The 17332-nt window shown below is 40.4% G+C and overlaps 1 protein-coding gene and 1 long non-coding RNA gene across 13 annotated transcripts in view; one reads left to right on the top strand and one right to left on the bottom strand.

Moving 5' to 3' along the window:
• The window catches only part of LOC121033224 (ankyrin repeat domain-containing protein 26-like), a 102207-nt gene that overhangs the window by 64133 nt on the left and 20742 nt on the right, over positions 1-17332 (bottom strand). For 7 of the 12 annotated variants that reach the window (XM_040479501.1, XM_040479499.1, XM_040479507.1 and 4 more), the window contains exons 6-10: positions 13250-13286; positions 12673-12723; positions 7794-7866; positions 515-644; positions 134-195 (exon numbers count right to left, since the gene is read on the bottom strand). In XM_040479501.1, the coding sequence (XP_040335435.1) occupies positions 134-195; positions 515-644; positions 7794-7866; positions 12673-12723; positions 13250-13286 (353 nt within the window). The remainder of the gene's footprint in view (positions 1-133; positions 196-514; positions 645-7793; positions 7867-12672; positions 12724-13249; positions 13287-17332) is intronic. The other 5 variants (XM_040479503.1, XM_040479504.1, XM_040479505.1 and 2 more) reach the window with 3 other exon arrangements.
• On the top strand, positions 6870-12513 carry LOC121033226 (uncharacterized). The gene is made up of 2 exons (XR_005791777.1): positions 6870-6967; positions 12415-12513. It is a non-coding gene; the product is annotated as an uncharacterized LOC121033226 (long non-coding RNA).

Genomic DNA, 17332 nt, shown 5'->3' with positions numbered 1-17332 from the left:
TACTTTACTTATATTACTGCAAGTATGACTGCGATGTTATTTTAATTATCCAAAAGTCAAAGTCAAAGCACCTCGTGGACGTTTTAACATCACTCCTCCATGCTTATACTTAAAAATAAGAAGAAGACAGTACCTCAGGAAGAGAAGGTGATTCTACATCTTCCTCTTCTCCCAATTCTAATGCTGACATCATATCTATAGGATACGGTCACAGATAAATTAATGTGTTACAGACAAAACATGTGTTACTATGAATTGTAAACACAGACACAAGTCTATCTCCATTCATGACTATTTCAAGAAAATAAAAGCAATAGCAGAAAAGATGTTCAGGGGGTTCAAGATTTTCCGGAAGCAAAAGGGGGCAATACTTGGGATACTTGTAAAGAAAGATAGCAACAGAAAAATATCTTCAGGAAAAAAGGATAATATATTTGGATCTACATACTTTCAGATTTTTCTCATACTAGCATTTAATCATAGGAAAACAACTCACAGAGATTCACTAGCTTACCGCTTCTGTAATTTTTATGCACTCCACCAGCAGAAGGCAAACTGTCATTAACTGTTTGCTCTGGTGGCACATTTTCAATAATACCAACACCATCTTGCTTTGCTTCCATTGCTGACTTTGCTGTTCCTTCCTAGAAAAACATCACAAAACAAAAACCCAACTTCAGAAAAACATCACATTAATTCATTTGGTCAAGCACTCACCCACTCAGAAAGACAAGCACATACTGTATCTGTCAAGTCATAGCCACGATCCGGGGACGAGCTGGAAATATAAATAAAAGACAGAGTCTGTTCTATACGCTAGTAGCGGTAGAGATGCATGAAAACAGGTAAGGACAGAACAATACCATCCACTAGTTCTGCAAGGGAAGTGAATCACGTACAGTGAACGCACAAAGGAGAAAACACTTACATTTGGGAAGCTCAGCAAACTTCCCAGATCAGCTGGGAAGATAGGGCTGTATCTTAAAAGACAGACAAAGTGCACGGGGAGGGTGTGAAGGGCATTCTAGAATGAGAAAAAGGATCAACTATGAAATAACATAGTAAGTGACAACACCTATGCAATATGGCAAAACTGGAACAGAGTTATTGGGAATGGGATAGATAGAGAGATATTACTGGAACATCAGGACGAAAACAAAAAAAAAAAAAAAGAAAGAAAAAAGAAAAAAGAGCACTGTTATGCTAGAACATGAATTTTCTCCTTCAGGTAATGGGGATCCATTGGATAAGCAGAGGAGTGACATCGTCACAAGTATATTTTAGAAAGGTCACTCTGGCAGCAATGTAGGATGAACATAAAGGAAGCAACACCAGAAGAGAACTGCAAAATTAGAGGTGAGCGAGTGAATTACGGGAATAACATATGAAAAATGGTAAGCAGGTACAAAATATCGAATGTTGTGAGTGACTGGATGCGGTCATTTCAGGGGAGTTTGGAGAGTCCAGGACTTTTCCTGTTTCAGGGCTGCTATTTTTGAGGCTAGGGAACACAAAGGACAGAGCAGATTACAAAGAGTCAGGAAAGAGGAAAGGGAAAGGGTCAGAAACAATGTCTTGAAACTAGGGCATATTAAATTTAAAGTGCCCAGGGGACTTCCAAAGCAAATGCTAGGGCCGCCTGAATGCCTCATTCAGTTAGCACCTGACTCTTGATTTTGGCTCCGGTCATGATCTCACAGTTCAAGGGTTCAAGCCCCCCGTCTGGTTCTGCGCTGACAGTGCAGGGTCTGCTTGGGATTTTCTCTCTCACCCTCTGTCTCTCTACCCCTCCCCACGTGTGCTCTCTCTGTCTCTCTCTCTCTCCAATTAATAAATGAATAAACTTTAAAAAAACAAAAAGAAAATTGAGATCAATGAAGTTCAAGTAAGAAAAGGCCATCGTAAATATCTATAAAACATATTAAACTGATAGACTAATGCAATCCTACACAGAACTGTGAAATTGTGAAAAGGAAAGTAAAAGGAGGCGGGAGGAGTTAAGATGGCAGAGGAGGGGGATCAGCATTTCCCTTGTCCCTCAAACACAGCAGTATTGAGGTCACAACACTTGGAATACCAGCAATACAGGCTGCAGAGGGACAGGAAAATCTCCACAGGTGCAAAGAGACAGCTTGGCGGGACAGAACGGTGTGTATGCGAGTTGGGAGAAATAAAATGGGCAGCGCAGGCATGGAGTGGGGGAAGCCCTTTGGTGGAGAAACAAAAGGAAGAGAGAGAGAGAGGCTGTGGGAAGTGTATTTGGATATGAGAAAACCTGTCCAGACCACAGACCAAGGAGATGTCCAGAGAGCCAGTTTCTACTTTGCAAAACAGCCTTAGGAGCTAAAAAACAGAATTTTCAAGGTTGCCAGACTTTCTCTAGACCAGAGCTGCCACCTCCCATGCCTGGTGGGGAGGGAGCCACCCCTAGGCTCTCAGGGAAACACTGGGAGAGAACACCTTGAGTATGGTAGAAAGAGGTATTGCCCTCCCCAAGGGAAAAAGAACCTGCAAGCACGAGCCAGAGGCCCTTTGTCCACTGCGCAGAGTGGCGCTACTCCAGAACCACGTCTGAGCAAAGCGGGATCCTACAGGGTTTTGAATCCCAGCTCAGCGCTCAGGGAGCACAGGAGACTGTGCAGCAAGGCAAGCTGGCCCCCCAGGATATTCTGTGAGGATGGCCTGAACAGTGAGTTTTGAGACACCTCGTGTGGGCAAGAGAGACTGGGGTGTCGCCATTTCTCTTCCCATGACCAATATCGTGGGGCTTCAGGGAACGGACAGTGAGCCTCAGTGGAGCCAGGCCTATTACACCAAACCCTGCCTCTCTGTGCCTGGTAACTGCTTCTCTATGGGAGTGAGACTGACACTGATGGGACCAGACAGCCCCTCCCCTAGACCAGCACAGCCACCAGTCCCAGGCACCAATAGACAACGCTCCTCTGGTTTTCTATCTTTGTTTGTTTGTTTGTTTGTTTTCATTTGAATTATTATTCTTTTTTTCTTTTCGTTTTTAATGCTTATTTCTTTATTTTGAGAGAGAGAGAGAGACAGTGATCAAGCAGGAGAGGTGCCGACAGAGGGAGAGAGAGAGAATTCGAGCAGGATCCATGCTTTCATTGCAGAGCCTGATGCGTGTTTCAAACCCACCTACAGCGACAACATGACCTGGGCCAAATTCAAGAGTCAGAGGCTTCACCAACTGAGCCACCCAGGAGCCCATCTTTTCTTTCCTTTTCTTTCCCTTTCTTCTCTTTTCCCTTTTTTCTCTTTCTACTCTCCTCTTTCCTCTTCTCCCTTGGGAATCAGCCTAGTAGTCTCGGGTTGACTTTGGGTCAAAGCTATTTATATATATTTATATTTTCCCTTTGTTCTTCTGTTCGGTTCTTTGTTTGTTGGTTTCATCAGGCACGTTCTCTATACTTTTCCAGGTCTCCTTCTTCATTTTCCTCCCTCTCTTTCTGGATTAAGCACTACAGCTCCTTTGAGTCACTGCCTCGTCTTTTTGTCCACTCCTGTCATTTCTCTCTTCTTTGGGCTAAGGATTCTTCACCACCCTCTTCTCCTTTTTTCCAGGATTACTTCAACAAACAAATCAAAGCACACCTGGTGGAAGGCCCAAACCACCACTCCAAGTAGCGAGAAAAGCAGCCAAAGACGCACCAACAGAGTGCACACGACACACTCCAAAAACACGTGTTCAACTGTCAGGCCCTGGAGAGTGTAGGACCCCTTTGTAATATGGTAGTACTCGCAGGTGTGGGACACAGAACAAGCTAGTAAAACACATAAAGGACAGGAAGCTAGCCAAAACGACAAATCAGAAGAATTCTCCTCAAAAAAAAATTCCACAAAGAAAGACAGCCAGAGAAGTGCTCGAAAGAGATAGAAACCATATATCTCATCAAGGTTTTGGAATAACACTCAGAAGACTCATAGCTGGGCTTGAAACCAAGCTGCTTCAGAGATGAAGGAACTAACGAATCATCACGATGAATGCTGAAAATGAAATGTTGTAAAGGAGATACAAAATAAACTAGATGCAGTGACAGCAAGGATGGGAGAAGCAGCAGACAGAATAGGTGAAATAGAAGATACAATTATGGACAAAGATGAAGCAGAGAAAGGAAAGAAAGGAAATTACTAGACTACGAGGCAGGTACCAGAGACCTAAGTGATTCGGTGAGATGAAGTAATAGCCACATCACAGGAGTCCCAGAAGAAGAAGAGTGAGCGAAAGGGGTAGAAGGTTTATTTGAACAACTTAGAGCTGAGAACTTCCCTCATCTGGGGAAGGAAACAGGCATCCAAGTCCTAGCGGCACAGAGAATTCCCTTCCAAATCAACAAAACCAGGTCAACACCATGACATGTCATAGCGAAACCGGAAAACTACAAAGATAAAGAGAGAATTCTGAAAGCAGCTAGGGACAAACGGGTCTTACTTAATCTACAAGGGAAGACACATAAGGGTAGCAGCAGACCTGTCCCATGAAACTTGGCAGGGCAGAAGGGAGGGGTAGGAAACGGTCAATGTGCTGGATGGGAACATATGCAGCGAAGAATCCTTTCCCCAGCAAGGCTGTCATTTAGAATAGAAAGAGAGACAAAGGCTTTCCCAGACAGACAAAACCTAATGGAGTTCATGACCACTAAACCAGCCCTGCAGGAGATCCTAAGGGGCCACTCTGTGAGTGGAAAGCAGCAGAGACTACAAAGGATCAGAGGCCTCACCTAAAGCATGAAACCTTCAGATAACACAAAGACACTAAATCCGTATCTTTAATCACTCTGAATGTGAATGCACTCAATGCCCCAATCAAAAGACACAGGGAATCAGAATGGATAAAACACAAAACAAAACCAAAGAACAAGATCCATCTATATGCTGTCAACAAGACACTGATTTTACACCCCAGGACACCTCCAGATTCAAAGTGAAGGTAATGGGAGCCACCTATCATGCTACTAGAAGTCAAAAGAAAGCTGTAGTTGCCATACTTCCACCAGACAGACTAGATTTTAAACCAAAGACTGTAGTAACAGATTCAGAAGGGCATTTTATCATAATTAAGGGGTCTATCCATCAAGAGGAGCTAACAATCGCAAATGTTCATGTCCCCAAAGTGAAAGGCCCACAGAGATGAATCCATTCATCACAAACATGAATAAAGGTATACATACAAATACCATGATTGTAGCCGACTTTAAGACTCCACGCATGGCAACAGGCGGATCATCAAGGTAGAAAATCAGTAAGAAAACACAGATCCAATGTGTCATTGGACCAGATGTATTCAGATATACATATATATTGGACTTAACATATACATTTATATACATGGATATCAATACACATGTAGTGAGATCTTTTCATTTAACAGCAGTAGAATGCACATTCTTCTTAAGTGCATATAGAACATTCTCCAATATCAAGGACATCCTGGGTCACAAAACAGCCCTCCACAAATATAAAAGAACTGAGATCATACCTTGCATATTTTCAGATCACAACAACGAGCACTTGCTCATTCTTTCCCTCTCTCCCTCCCTTTCCAAGAGAAATACAAACATTACAAAAACATTTAGCTCACCTCCTTCCAGGATAGAGAAAAAAAGAATAATAAACCTTGTGGGGCAATGAGTCATGGATGAAAACCACACACAGACAGTAGAATTCCATAACCAATATGTTGACAATGGAGTTCACAGAAAGTGATGGACTAAAAGAACAGACACTAAAGAAATGGTTTCTGCAAGGAAACATTAGGCTAGGGGTAGACGATCAAAAAAGAGCATGGTGGTGGGAACACGTAGGTGGGTCAGTCAGTTCAGCGTCCACCTTCAGCTCATGAGTCATGTTCTCACGGATTGTGGGTTTGAGCCCCACAGTGAGCTCTGTGTTGACAGCTCAGAGCCTTGAGCATGCTTTGGATTCTGTGTCTCCCTTTGTCCCTGCCCCTACCCTGCTAGCTCTCTCTCTCTCTCTTTCTCTCTCTCTCCAAAAAATAAACTTAAAAAAATTTAAAAAATACCTTAAAAAGCATGGGGGGAGAAGAGGAAAAAAGGAAAAAAAAAAAAAAAAGACATGACCAATCAATCAAGCATGAGCTTAAGACAAGGAAGAAAAGGAAAAATGTGAGCAAAATAAGGTAAGTGGAAACAACATACATTTTTCAACAGGTACATAGGTAGGATTGGGAATATACTATGGACAATAGTCTCTTTTAACCCTTTTAAAGATATATGTGTGTATATATATATATGCATATATGTATATGTATATATATATATACATATGTATATATGATATATATATGATTTATGATGTGTACATAAAACAGTCTTTGATTCACAGAATACCCCTAATAATACTGACTTTTATCACTCTACAGTTATCTAGTTATAAATACTGTAATGAAGAATTTAATTTTTTTCACTCTAAAATAAATTGTTCAGTTACTGGCATCTATCACTTCCTAAGAGCTATAAATTACTACTACACTAACAAAAGAACAGAACAAGAAAGGTTCCTAACACATCAACTTTCACTATGGAGGAAGAATTGGGAATGAGAATTCTAGGAAGAAATGTGAACCTTCAAAGGATGTATGTAATGGGACACGGATGGGGTTAACAAAACAAAGGCTGAGGAGTTTTTCTCTGCAATTCTAAGCTCACAATGGGAGGATACTAAAAATATACTGTAACCTTCTTTCTTATGTAACTCCTGATTTCCTCAATATAATTCATTTGCGTTTTTACATATAAAACACCAAAACGGAATATAAACTGAAGACTTACTTTTTAAATTCACATATTTAATTGTGACATAGCATGTGTATTTCGTTACTTTGAAATTCCATTCTACAGAATTCCATTTCCCTACTCATTTATTCACATTCAAAAGCTATGACATTGCTTCTTCCAAGCAAGATTTTATTCTAGGAGCTCCAGGAGTCAAACAAGTATGTTTCCTAACCTCCAGTAGCTTATAATGATTTAGGGGCTTTGGAATGAATATTTAAATAAATATCAGATGTCTGAAACTTTAAATTTTAGAATCTGACACAAGGACTAGGAGGAGATAGTTTTAAAAGCTAGAATAGGAAAGATTTCTGAAATTAGAAATTTGACAACTTGGCTATGAAGAGCCTCTGCTCATAGAGCTACTCTTTTCAGCAAAATACGTATTCTTCAGGGAGATGCACAATTGTAACTTACTCTTCGTGGAGTTATTTCAAAAATACAGGGGAATACTTTTGTAAGGTAAATGTTGAGAAATAATGTAAACATCTAAATTTCTACATTTTCTAATAGTATTTTAGTCTAAATGTAGAACAAAGGATAGAGACAAAGGAAAATCCTGTATCTCACCAAAAGAAAAATTGCCTGGGGTGGAGGGCAACCTACAATAGATACTTGGATCCAATAAGATTTCATTTAGGCATGAGTATTATCAGTCATGTTAGTATCACAGTAAGAATCCTTATCCTTAACCAAATGTCATATTTCCTCCATTATGGGAAAGCTTTTCCCAATATAATTTCACGGTCAGTATATATTTTCCAGCCCATTCTTTGATCAGCCTCCACCTCTAGGATTTACCAAAGGAAAACAAAACAAAACAAAACATTCAACGCGTCATGTATCTGTAAAGTGGTTTGTTCTTGCTAACTTTCCGTTACACACATAAAATGATGATACACAGGCTACTGTGTAAATTTTCAGAGTAAATAAGGGAGAAAACTAAATTCAGAGCAGGAAAGTGAGTTTCACAGGAGGGTACTTTACCTTGGTACCAAAATCGAAGTCTTGGCTAGCTGATGTAGGCCATGAATAATCAGGACCAGGTTTGTCGGAAAGCCTTTAGAGCAAAAATATGCAACAAAAACATGTTCATTTATTGAAAAACAAAATTTCAAAAATTAAGGGAAAGGTCAGCTATCTGTTTCTTCAACGAAGTTTCTTGGTATAATTAAACGTTGGCCTCTGTTGTTTTCATTAAGTTTTACTTTAATTCCAGTAATAGTAACATCCAGTGTTATATTAGTTTATGAATATAGTGATTCACCAACTCCATACTCACCCTGTGCTCATCATGACAAGGGCACTCCTTCATCCCCATCACCTCTTTCACCCCTCCCACCACTCACCTCCTCTCTGGGAACCATCTGTTTGTTCTCTGCAGTTAAGATCCTATTTCTTAGTTTGTCTCTCCCTTTTTTTTCTCCTTTTGCTCATTTGTTGTTTCTTAAGTGCTACATGAGTAAAATCATATGGTATTTTTCTTTCCCTGACTTTGCTTACCATACTACTCTCGGGCTCCAACCAGGTCACTGCAAATGACAAGATTTCATTGTTTTATGGTTGAGTAATATTCCAGTGTGTGTGTGTGTGTGTGTGTGTGTGTGTGTGTGTGTATGGATACACATATACACACACATACATACATATAGGACTTCTTCTTCGTTCACTCGTTTGTCCATGGACGCTTGCGCTGCCTATTGGAAATAATGCTGCAATAAACACAGGGGTGCATGTGTCCCATGGAATTCGTGTTTTTGTATTCTTTTGGGTAGTATACAGTAGTGCAATTACTGGATCATAGGATAGTTCTGTTTGTAATTTTTTGAGGAACCTCCATACTGTTTTCCACAGGGGCCGCACTCACTGCATTTCCACCAACAGTGCAAGAGGTTTCCTCTGTCTCCACATCCTCACAAACACTTGCTTCTTGCGTCTGGGAGTTTAGCCATTCTGACAGGTGTGAATGTGGTATCTCGTTGTAGTTTTGGGGAGCATATTTTCATGTGTCTGTTGACCATCTGCATGTTGACTTTGGAAAAATGTCTGGTTATGTCTTCTGCTCATTTTTAAACTGGGCTTTTTTGGAGGGGGGGATGTTGACTTGTATCAAGTTTTTATACACTGGGGATACTAACCCTTTACAGGATTTGCAAAACATTTGCAAATATGTTCTCCCATCCCAGAGGTTGCCTTTTAGTTTTGATGGTTTCCTTCACTGTGCAAAAGCTTTGTAGTTTGATGTAGTCCCCATAGTTTATTCTTGCTTCGTTTCCCTTGGCTCAGGAGACATAAGTAGTAAAATGTTGCTACAGCCAAACGTCGGAGAAATGACAGCCTGTGCTCTCTTCTAGGATTTTTTATGGTTTCAGGTCTCACACTTAGGGCTTTAATTCGTTTTGAGATTATTTCTGTCTATGGTAAAGAAATTGGTCCAGGTTCATCCTTTGGCATGTGGCTTGTCCAGTTTTCCCAACACCATTTCGTGAAGAGACTGCCTTTTCCCCACTGGATAGTCTTTCCTGTTTGTGGAAGATTAACTGACCATACAGTTGTGGATTTCTTTCTGGGTTTTCAGTTCTATTCCATTGAGCTGTGTGGCTATTTTTTACACCAGTACCCACCATACTGTTTGGATTGCTACAGCTTTGGAATAAAACTTGAAATCTGAGATTGCGATACCTCCAGTTTTCCTCTTTTGCAATATTGCTTTGGCCATTCAAGGTTTTTTGTGGTTCTATACAACGTTTAGGATTGTTTGTCTAGCTCTGTGGCAAATGCTGTTGGTATGTTGACCGGGATTGCATTACATCGGTAGACCGCTTTGGGTAGTGCCGACACTTTAAAAATATGTATTCTTATTTACATTCTGTGAGCATCGTATGTCTTTCTCTTTCTTTCCGTCATCTTCAATTTCTTTCATCAGTGTTTTACGGTTTCCAGGGTACAGGTCTTTCATACTTTGGACCCTGTTTTAAAAAAGCTTTCAGTTCTCTATTTTGCCTCCACCTCCCCTAACCTGTGAAATCTCCAGGAAAGACCCAGTCTGAGTTTCCATAACCAAGGGTGACAGGCAGGGAATTCCCTGAAATGGTTGAAAATTAAATGTATAAAAGTTACCACAATGACTTCTCACCTCACATCTGTCAGAATGGCTCAGTTTCAACACACAGGAAACAACAAGGGTTGCTCAGGGTGTGGAGAGAAACAACCCATGTGCACTGCTCATGGGATGTAAATTGGTATCGCCACAGCGAAAGCCAGCATGGAGGGGCCTCAACAAATTAAAAACACAAATAACATAGGATCCAGGAATTCCACTACTGGGTATTTATTTACCCAAGGGAAATGGAAATACTAATTTGAAAAGATATATGCACCCCTATCTTTATTATAGCATTATTGACAATAGACAAGATATGGAAGCAACCCAAGTGTCCATCAATACATGGACAGACCACGTACACACACACACACACACACACACACACACACACACACATACACTGGAATATTACGCAGCTATAAAACAGAATGAGATCTTGCCATCTGCAACATCATGGACATACCTAGATGGTATGAGGCTAAGTGAAATAAGTCAGACAGAGAAAGACAAATCCTATAGGATTTCACTTCTATGTAGAATCTAAAAAGGGGAACAAATGAAGAAACAGAGAAAAAGCAGAAACAGACCCATAAGTGCAGAGAATTGACTGTTGCCAGGAGGGAGGGGAGGAGGGGGGATGAACAAAATGGGTGAAGGGGAAAGGGAAGTTCAGGGTTCCAGTTACAGAGTAAATAAATCACAAGGCTCAAAGGTACGCCATAGAGAATCTAGTCAGTGATATCGTAATAGCATTCTACATTAACAGATGGGAGCGACACTCACGGCGAGCATGGTGGAACATCCAGAGTTGTTGCATCACACATTCCATTGTGTGTCAGGGAGACCTCCATTTAAGTAAATATACCAAAGTGAAGGTTTCTATGTTATGAGTGGAAGTACTAACTGGAGATTAAAAGATTAAAAGTTCCCAAGGCCAACTTTGTTCCTACACTGGTCTTGCCTTATTGAGGTCCATAAGAACTAGCAAGACCTTCCAAGCCTTCAGGGGCATTCAGCTACCCAAGGAGAGAGACTGCGATCAAAATGGTCCTGGTATTTGTGCCTCCATTTCTCTCTACGCTGCCTGAATACTTTCTTCCCTATGAGCTCCCACTCCTCCATCACTCTTCGGCACGGTCCAGTGACATTCTCCAACCTTTCAATCTTTAGCCTATGAAGGCACAGACTCCTACAACAAGGATGGGCTCAAATGACCGAGGGTAGGAGCCATGTCCTGCTCCTGGAAAACAAGCTAACTGGGAGTCTCCGTCATCCACACAGTTACCTCAACATAGGCATGTTATCACCTATCCAGATGAAGCTCCCTTACTGATTTGACAAGTCAGTCCTACCCCTGCCTAGCTCTACAGGTACATGGGAAGGGCATCACAGATTTAGGAAAACAGGTGGGGTGAGGGGACAGCTTGTCTTGGGCCATACATCTCTGTAGTTCAGAATCTCCACCACCCCCCCCCCCCGCAATTCCTTGAGAGGATCTAAGCCTTCCTCCCTAAGTGGGGATGGAAGTAGAGGATATCATATTTCTATTTGCTGTAAACAGACTCTTCCCAGCAGCTCAAATGATTTTTAATCTCTCTCATCAGAAAATCTGAGGTATGCTCGCACCTTCAATGAAACCAACACACACAAAAGCAGAAACCTGGTCAGGACCCTCTTGAACTCTCTATTTGAATATGCCTTTCTAAACAACTCCCCTGATCCTGGGTCCTTCATTCCTGTCATTCATCTTTATGTCACTTGGCATAAACCCCCATATTCTGACATCTTTCTAAAACTCTTATTCCTATCCAACTCAGTGTTGTTCTTCTTGAAACCTGATCTCCTCTGCTAATTCGATTCTTACCATCCTCATTGTATTCATTAGACCCACTCCCCAGCTTTCTATTATTAAGACATTTGCCTGCGAGATGAAGACAAAAAACAAAGAAAGGAAAGAGAGAAAGAAGAAAGAAAGAAAGAAAGAAAGAAAGAAAGAAAGAAAGAAAGAAAACCTGAATTTAAATCTCATTTCTGTCACTTATCATATCCAAATAGGTCACTTCAATCTCTTTTGAGTTTCAAATTCTCCATGTAAACAACCATTGGGCAAGGAGGTTAAACATAGGTTGAAGTACCAGAGGGTATTTTGATGAAGTAATCTCTGAGGTTACCTACATATTGAGATCCTAAGTACTTTTGATTTGGCCTGGACAAATGGAGAGTCCTTAGCTGGCAGAAGTGGAAAAGTTAATGGGAAAAAAAAAAGAAATACCAAAAAACCAGAGAAGAAAGTAAAAAGGCCAAAACACAGTACAGAAAAGTCATGGGGAAAGAAATCTCGAAAAAAAGAAAAAGTTTCCTAGAACTAGTCAAGGGTACTAGCCCAAAAGGAAACCAGACTGGGAACCTAGGCAACAGAGAATCATAGAGCAATATCCTCGAAATAGAGGCTGAATTTAATTAACGTAACATGGTCTACAACTAGATATCCTTCCCTTGCAGAAAACTCATTTGTCTCAAGGAGAGGGGATATCACCACATCTAAGGAGCTGCCTGACTAGATTTTGCTTAATATGTATAAAGCGTGACACCATGGCCATAGCTGACACCCACCCTACAATCTCTGATGGTAAAAACAAGGGACTAGTTACCACTGCACTAATTACTTTTGTTAGCACTAGTGGTCAAACATATAAGGGCAAATGCTTGGACTAACCTGCTTTCTTAAGAAACCCTAAATTAGAGTTCCGACACCATTAACTTTGACATTCTGAGTTGATCTGTCCTAGGATCTGTATCTTCATCTCAGTGCTGCTGAGGAACCAGAGAATAGATGTGGAAGCTACACAGGCTGATGGCCAAACCCCCTCAGCTACTCATTAACTATGGAATCATGGGGTGAGTAATCAACCTCCCTGAACCACAGTTGCCAGAGTAGTTAAAAGTAGGCTACAACAACACAGCTACGTTGCAAAGCTATGCAATGACTATATAACTTAACAGATGTTATGCATATGATATAATGTCCAGTCAAGGGTAGAAGACTCAACAACTGCTTTTGTTCTCTGCGTTCCCTTAGGAAACACACCATTTTCAGTTCATTCATTTCATTTCCTTTCCTTCCATTTTCCGTTTCATTTCATTTCATTCCTTTATACTGTGAGAGTGAGTGCACACAGAAAGAGGAAAAGATATCCCAAGGAGGCTGTCAGCGCAAAACCCGACGTGGGGCTTGAACTCACAAACCCGAGTTGAAATCAAGAGTCACACCCTTAACCGACTGAGCCACCCAGGTGCCCCAATAAATGTCATGATTACAAATCCATAAAAATCCTACCTGGTTATAGAGTCTTCCTCAGCATTCTTATCTGCTCCTAAAGAAAAAAGCAAAATACATGTTTAATCAACAATCGAAAAATATAGGAAATTACAAGTGTATGGCTAATGATTTGTTCAAAACTATTCCTTTGGGACCACACCTGGAAACCACATTACACTGAATGGTAATTATACCATTGGTAGGCTTAAAGCACTAAGAAATATTACTTTCTCCTCTATATTGACCAAAGGCAAGAATGGGTTTTATCGGAATTTGACACCTACAGATGAACTGATGTTCCCAATGACCATCACTGACCGACTCTATGACACTGAAGGAAAATGGTATCGTTAGGAGAATGATTATCCTAAGCTGACAATGTCAAACTGAAACTAGCATGATTTTTCTGGACTTCCACTACTAGAGGAGCTAAAAGAGAGTATCTTTATTTTGCTGTAACACGGCAGAACTTTCCCAGCCCTTCAGTACAGACTGTTCAGTTTTAGGATGAAGCACCCCCTCACAAAGTGTGCTCTATAGCTATTGTACTTTGCAGCATGGCCAAACCATAGCAAACAGACTCTCCCTGGCCTTATTTCCAATGGGAAGTTAAGGAAGAAGGATTTGGCATTCCAGTTTGATAAAGTTCTAACCTCTTGAGACTGTCTCCTTCCATTGCTAGAGAGTCTATCTAGTCCCACCGCACATCACAGAGGAGGATGATCCCAATGTGAATGCTATGTAGTGGTTCATGATGTCATTTTTCTCAACCCTCCCCATTAGGTGACACACATCTAGAGAAATCATGCTTTTTTTCATGGAAGGCATGTATCATCAGATCCTCTACTGATGAGCAACAAAACAAAACCAAGGGCAAAGAATATCTTGAATGCCTACATTCAATTACTGAGGAATTTTAATTTTCTAAACATTCAAGATGCCCACTGTATGATTCTTACTGTATGACACTCTGGAAAGAGCAAGACTATGGAGGTAAGTGTTGGGGTGAATGTAGGGATAAAGGGGCACAGCACAGAGGACCTTTAAGGCAGTGAAACTCTTTCACATGATACCACAAAGGTGGATTCACATCATTACACATTTGTTAAAACTCATAGAATGTATAACACCAAGGCTGAACACTAACGCAAATTACAGACTTTGCCTGAAAATGATGAGTTAGTGTCCGTATAAAACACACCACTGTTCTCAGGGTGCCTGGGTGGCTCAGTTGGTTCAGCGTCCAGGTCTGGATCTGAGCTCAGGTCATATCACAGTTCATGGGACCAAGTCCTGCATCAGGCTCTGTGCTGACAGCACAGGATTCTTTCTCCTCTCTCCCTCTGCCCCTTCGCTGCTCACATGCATGCATGCTCTCTCACTCAAAACTAAACAAAGGAACTGAAGAAAAGATACTACTAAAAATGGACCACTGTCGTGCAAGATGTTGACAACAGGGGAGGCTAGGCGTGTACGGGAGCATGGTATGGCATATGGAGACTCTCTGTACTTTCTATTATATTTTGCTGTGAACTTAAAGCTGCTGTAACAATAAGGCTCATTAAATGTAAAGAACAACAACAGAACACAGTATCCACTGAAGCTACTCTTACCATATATTAATGCAAGATACAGTCACCTTGAAAATTAAGATAGATATGAAAGTAACACAGTAGGGGTACTGTCTCCCATATGGAATTATATGAAAATACATAAAGCAAAATACAAAAATACAAAAGCTACTTGTATACTTAGGAAAGAAAACAATTGGTGAATATGATCAAATATAACTATAAACAGGAATTCAGAGCTATATGAATCAAACCTGGGTTTTCCATAGAATTAAGAGATTTTATTCTAATTTTAAATCAAAAATCATTATGTTGATCGTATCTAAGAATCATAATGAAAGCTTAATCACATCAAAAAGATTATAATGACCTAATATGGCCCTAGTCTTTTTTGTACAAATACCTATTTCATATGGATGATGAAACTGAAACCAGTACCATGGTAACCATCATATTACTTGCTAGTAAAATAAAATTTTAAGACACCACCAAAAATTAAGTCAGGGCTATAATTCCTATGCAGAACAGATTTCATCCAGCAGGCCAAAGATGGCTACCCTCAGAACATCCTCCTTGAATGACTGGCCCTTGGTTGTTCCCTGGGATCTTGGACTTAAGGAAGGTTCCCACCATTTCCTAGCTGGTTAAGAGTGGCTCACTGTGCCTAAGTGCTGGTACAATCAATGTGCTTAAGGCCATACACTTGATTTCCGTCTGGAAAGCTGGGATTTTGGCACATGCTAAGGAGAAGATGCCTATGTGATTAGCGTTTGATGAAAACCTTGGGCACTGAGTACCCATAAGCCTCGTACTGGCAGACAACATTTCACTTGTGCTGTCCTAATTTCATGCTGGAGGAATTAAGCACATCCTGCTAACTCCATAGAGAAAGGATTCCTGGAAGCCTGCGCTTGGTCTCCTCTGGACTTCACCCCATGCACCTTGTCTCTGTGCTGATTGGCCTTTCTAGCCTGTCTCCATATGAAACCAAAGGCATGAGTATAACTATATGCTGAGTCCTGTGAGCTCCTCTAGTGAATAATCAAATCTGGGTGCCGTTGGGGAGCCTCTAACACAACTGCGTTATATGAAATTTTTATCATTTGGGTTGATGTCTTACACGTGGTTACAGTCAGAAGGTTATGTCACAGAATACCTGTCCTGGAATCTCTTTTTCTTGGTATTTGCCTAGAAAATTCCTACATTCCTATATATCCATTTGAGGAAAGGTTTCAAAGGAATAGATGAAATCATGATGTCAGAAAGCGTGAAACAAGCAACACTCCTATTTTACTCAGAAAAACAAAAGAGAGAGAATCCTCGTGGTTGCCAGTAGGTTCTACCATATACAAGTTCCTCTCAAATATGAAAAATCAGTTCATTTTCTCCAACTCACTAGGACTTAGTTCATTTTTCTGGCAGATAGGAATCAAAGAAGTAACAGGGATCGTTCTAGAAAAAACAGAACTATCAGACCCAGTATAAAAACATACTACCGATTATATTCTTTTTGTTTCGTTTCCTTAATTTCTTAGAAAATTAAAAATATAGTTCACCTATTAAAGGCAGTTATTGCCAAAATAATCAAAAAGTCATAATTACTGTGTCCAAATTGTCAGGGGAATTATCCACTCCACCCTGAAAACAGCAGATTTGAGCATTGAAGATCAATAGGACCCATTTGGGGGAAGGCAAAGTGAGTTATCTTCTATATAATTGGTTCAAAACTTGGTATTCCAATTGGCCACATATTCTTGTTAAGTCACAGCTTACCAATTTGTGAAAAAAATATTAAAGCAGTTCACTTTAAAACTGTACCCTACAAAAATTTCTACCTGACAATCCAGAAAATGCTTTCAATCTTGACAGGGCATCATCACTGACACTATCACTATCACTATCACTGTGTGTACAGGTAGAAAGTCGTTTTGCCTAAGAAACTCATAAAGATGACACAAACTTGAGATTAGGTAGCCCAATGCCTTAGAAGGAAATATACATATATGTTCAACATGCATATGGTGGAAATGTATTCTAATAGTAGTAGATTCCAAGACAATTTTCCTTAGAGCTTTCTTTAGGGATCCAATTCAGAAAGGCAGACTAAAAGGAGAGATATCAGAAGAAGGCCAATCAAAAGAAAATAAAGAGAGACAGCACTAACAAAATACAGTCAGGTATTCAAACATAACAAAAAAGACACAAGCAAAAATAATCCCGTATTGACTTTTTTACTGACATCACTAGAATTCCCAAACTACGGAGAACTAGTAGATTCAGCGCATCACCTGACATTTTCTCCTTGTTATGATATTAGTTTTCTGCAATAACATATTGACACGAGGTCGGTTTCTCCAGTCTGCTGCTCTAGAAACTATTTCTGATCAAAATTTAAAGCTATTAAAAATACAGCTGTCTCGGGATTCCATTCCAGAGACAGGGCCTGACAGTGGCTTCCAGCTGTTGCAGCCAGATTTTTGTCCCAGTATTCATCCAGAAGAGTTCATCAAGGACTTGAGGAAAACCTCAA

This window comes from Herpailurus yagouaroundi, unplaced genomic scaffold (assembly GCF_014898765.1).
Source record: "Herpailurus yagouaroundi ecotype Mexico unplaced genomic scaffold, PumYag 142, whole genome shotgun sequence".
Classification (NCBI taxonomy): domain Eukaryota; kingdom Metazoa; phylum Chordata; class Mammalia; order Carnivora; family Felidae; genus Herpailurus; species Herpailurus yagouaroundi.
The sequence above is the reverse complement of the archived record's forward strand: the minus strand, read 5'-3'. Positions and strand labels throughout refer to the sequence as shown.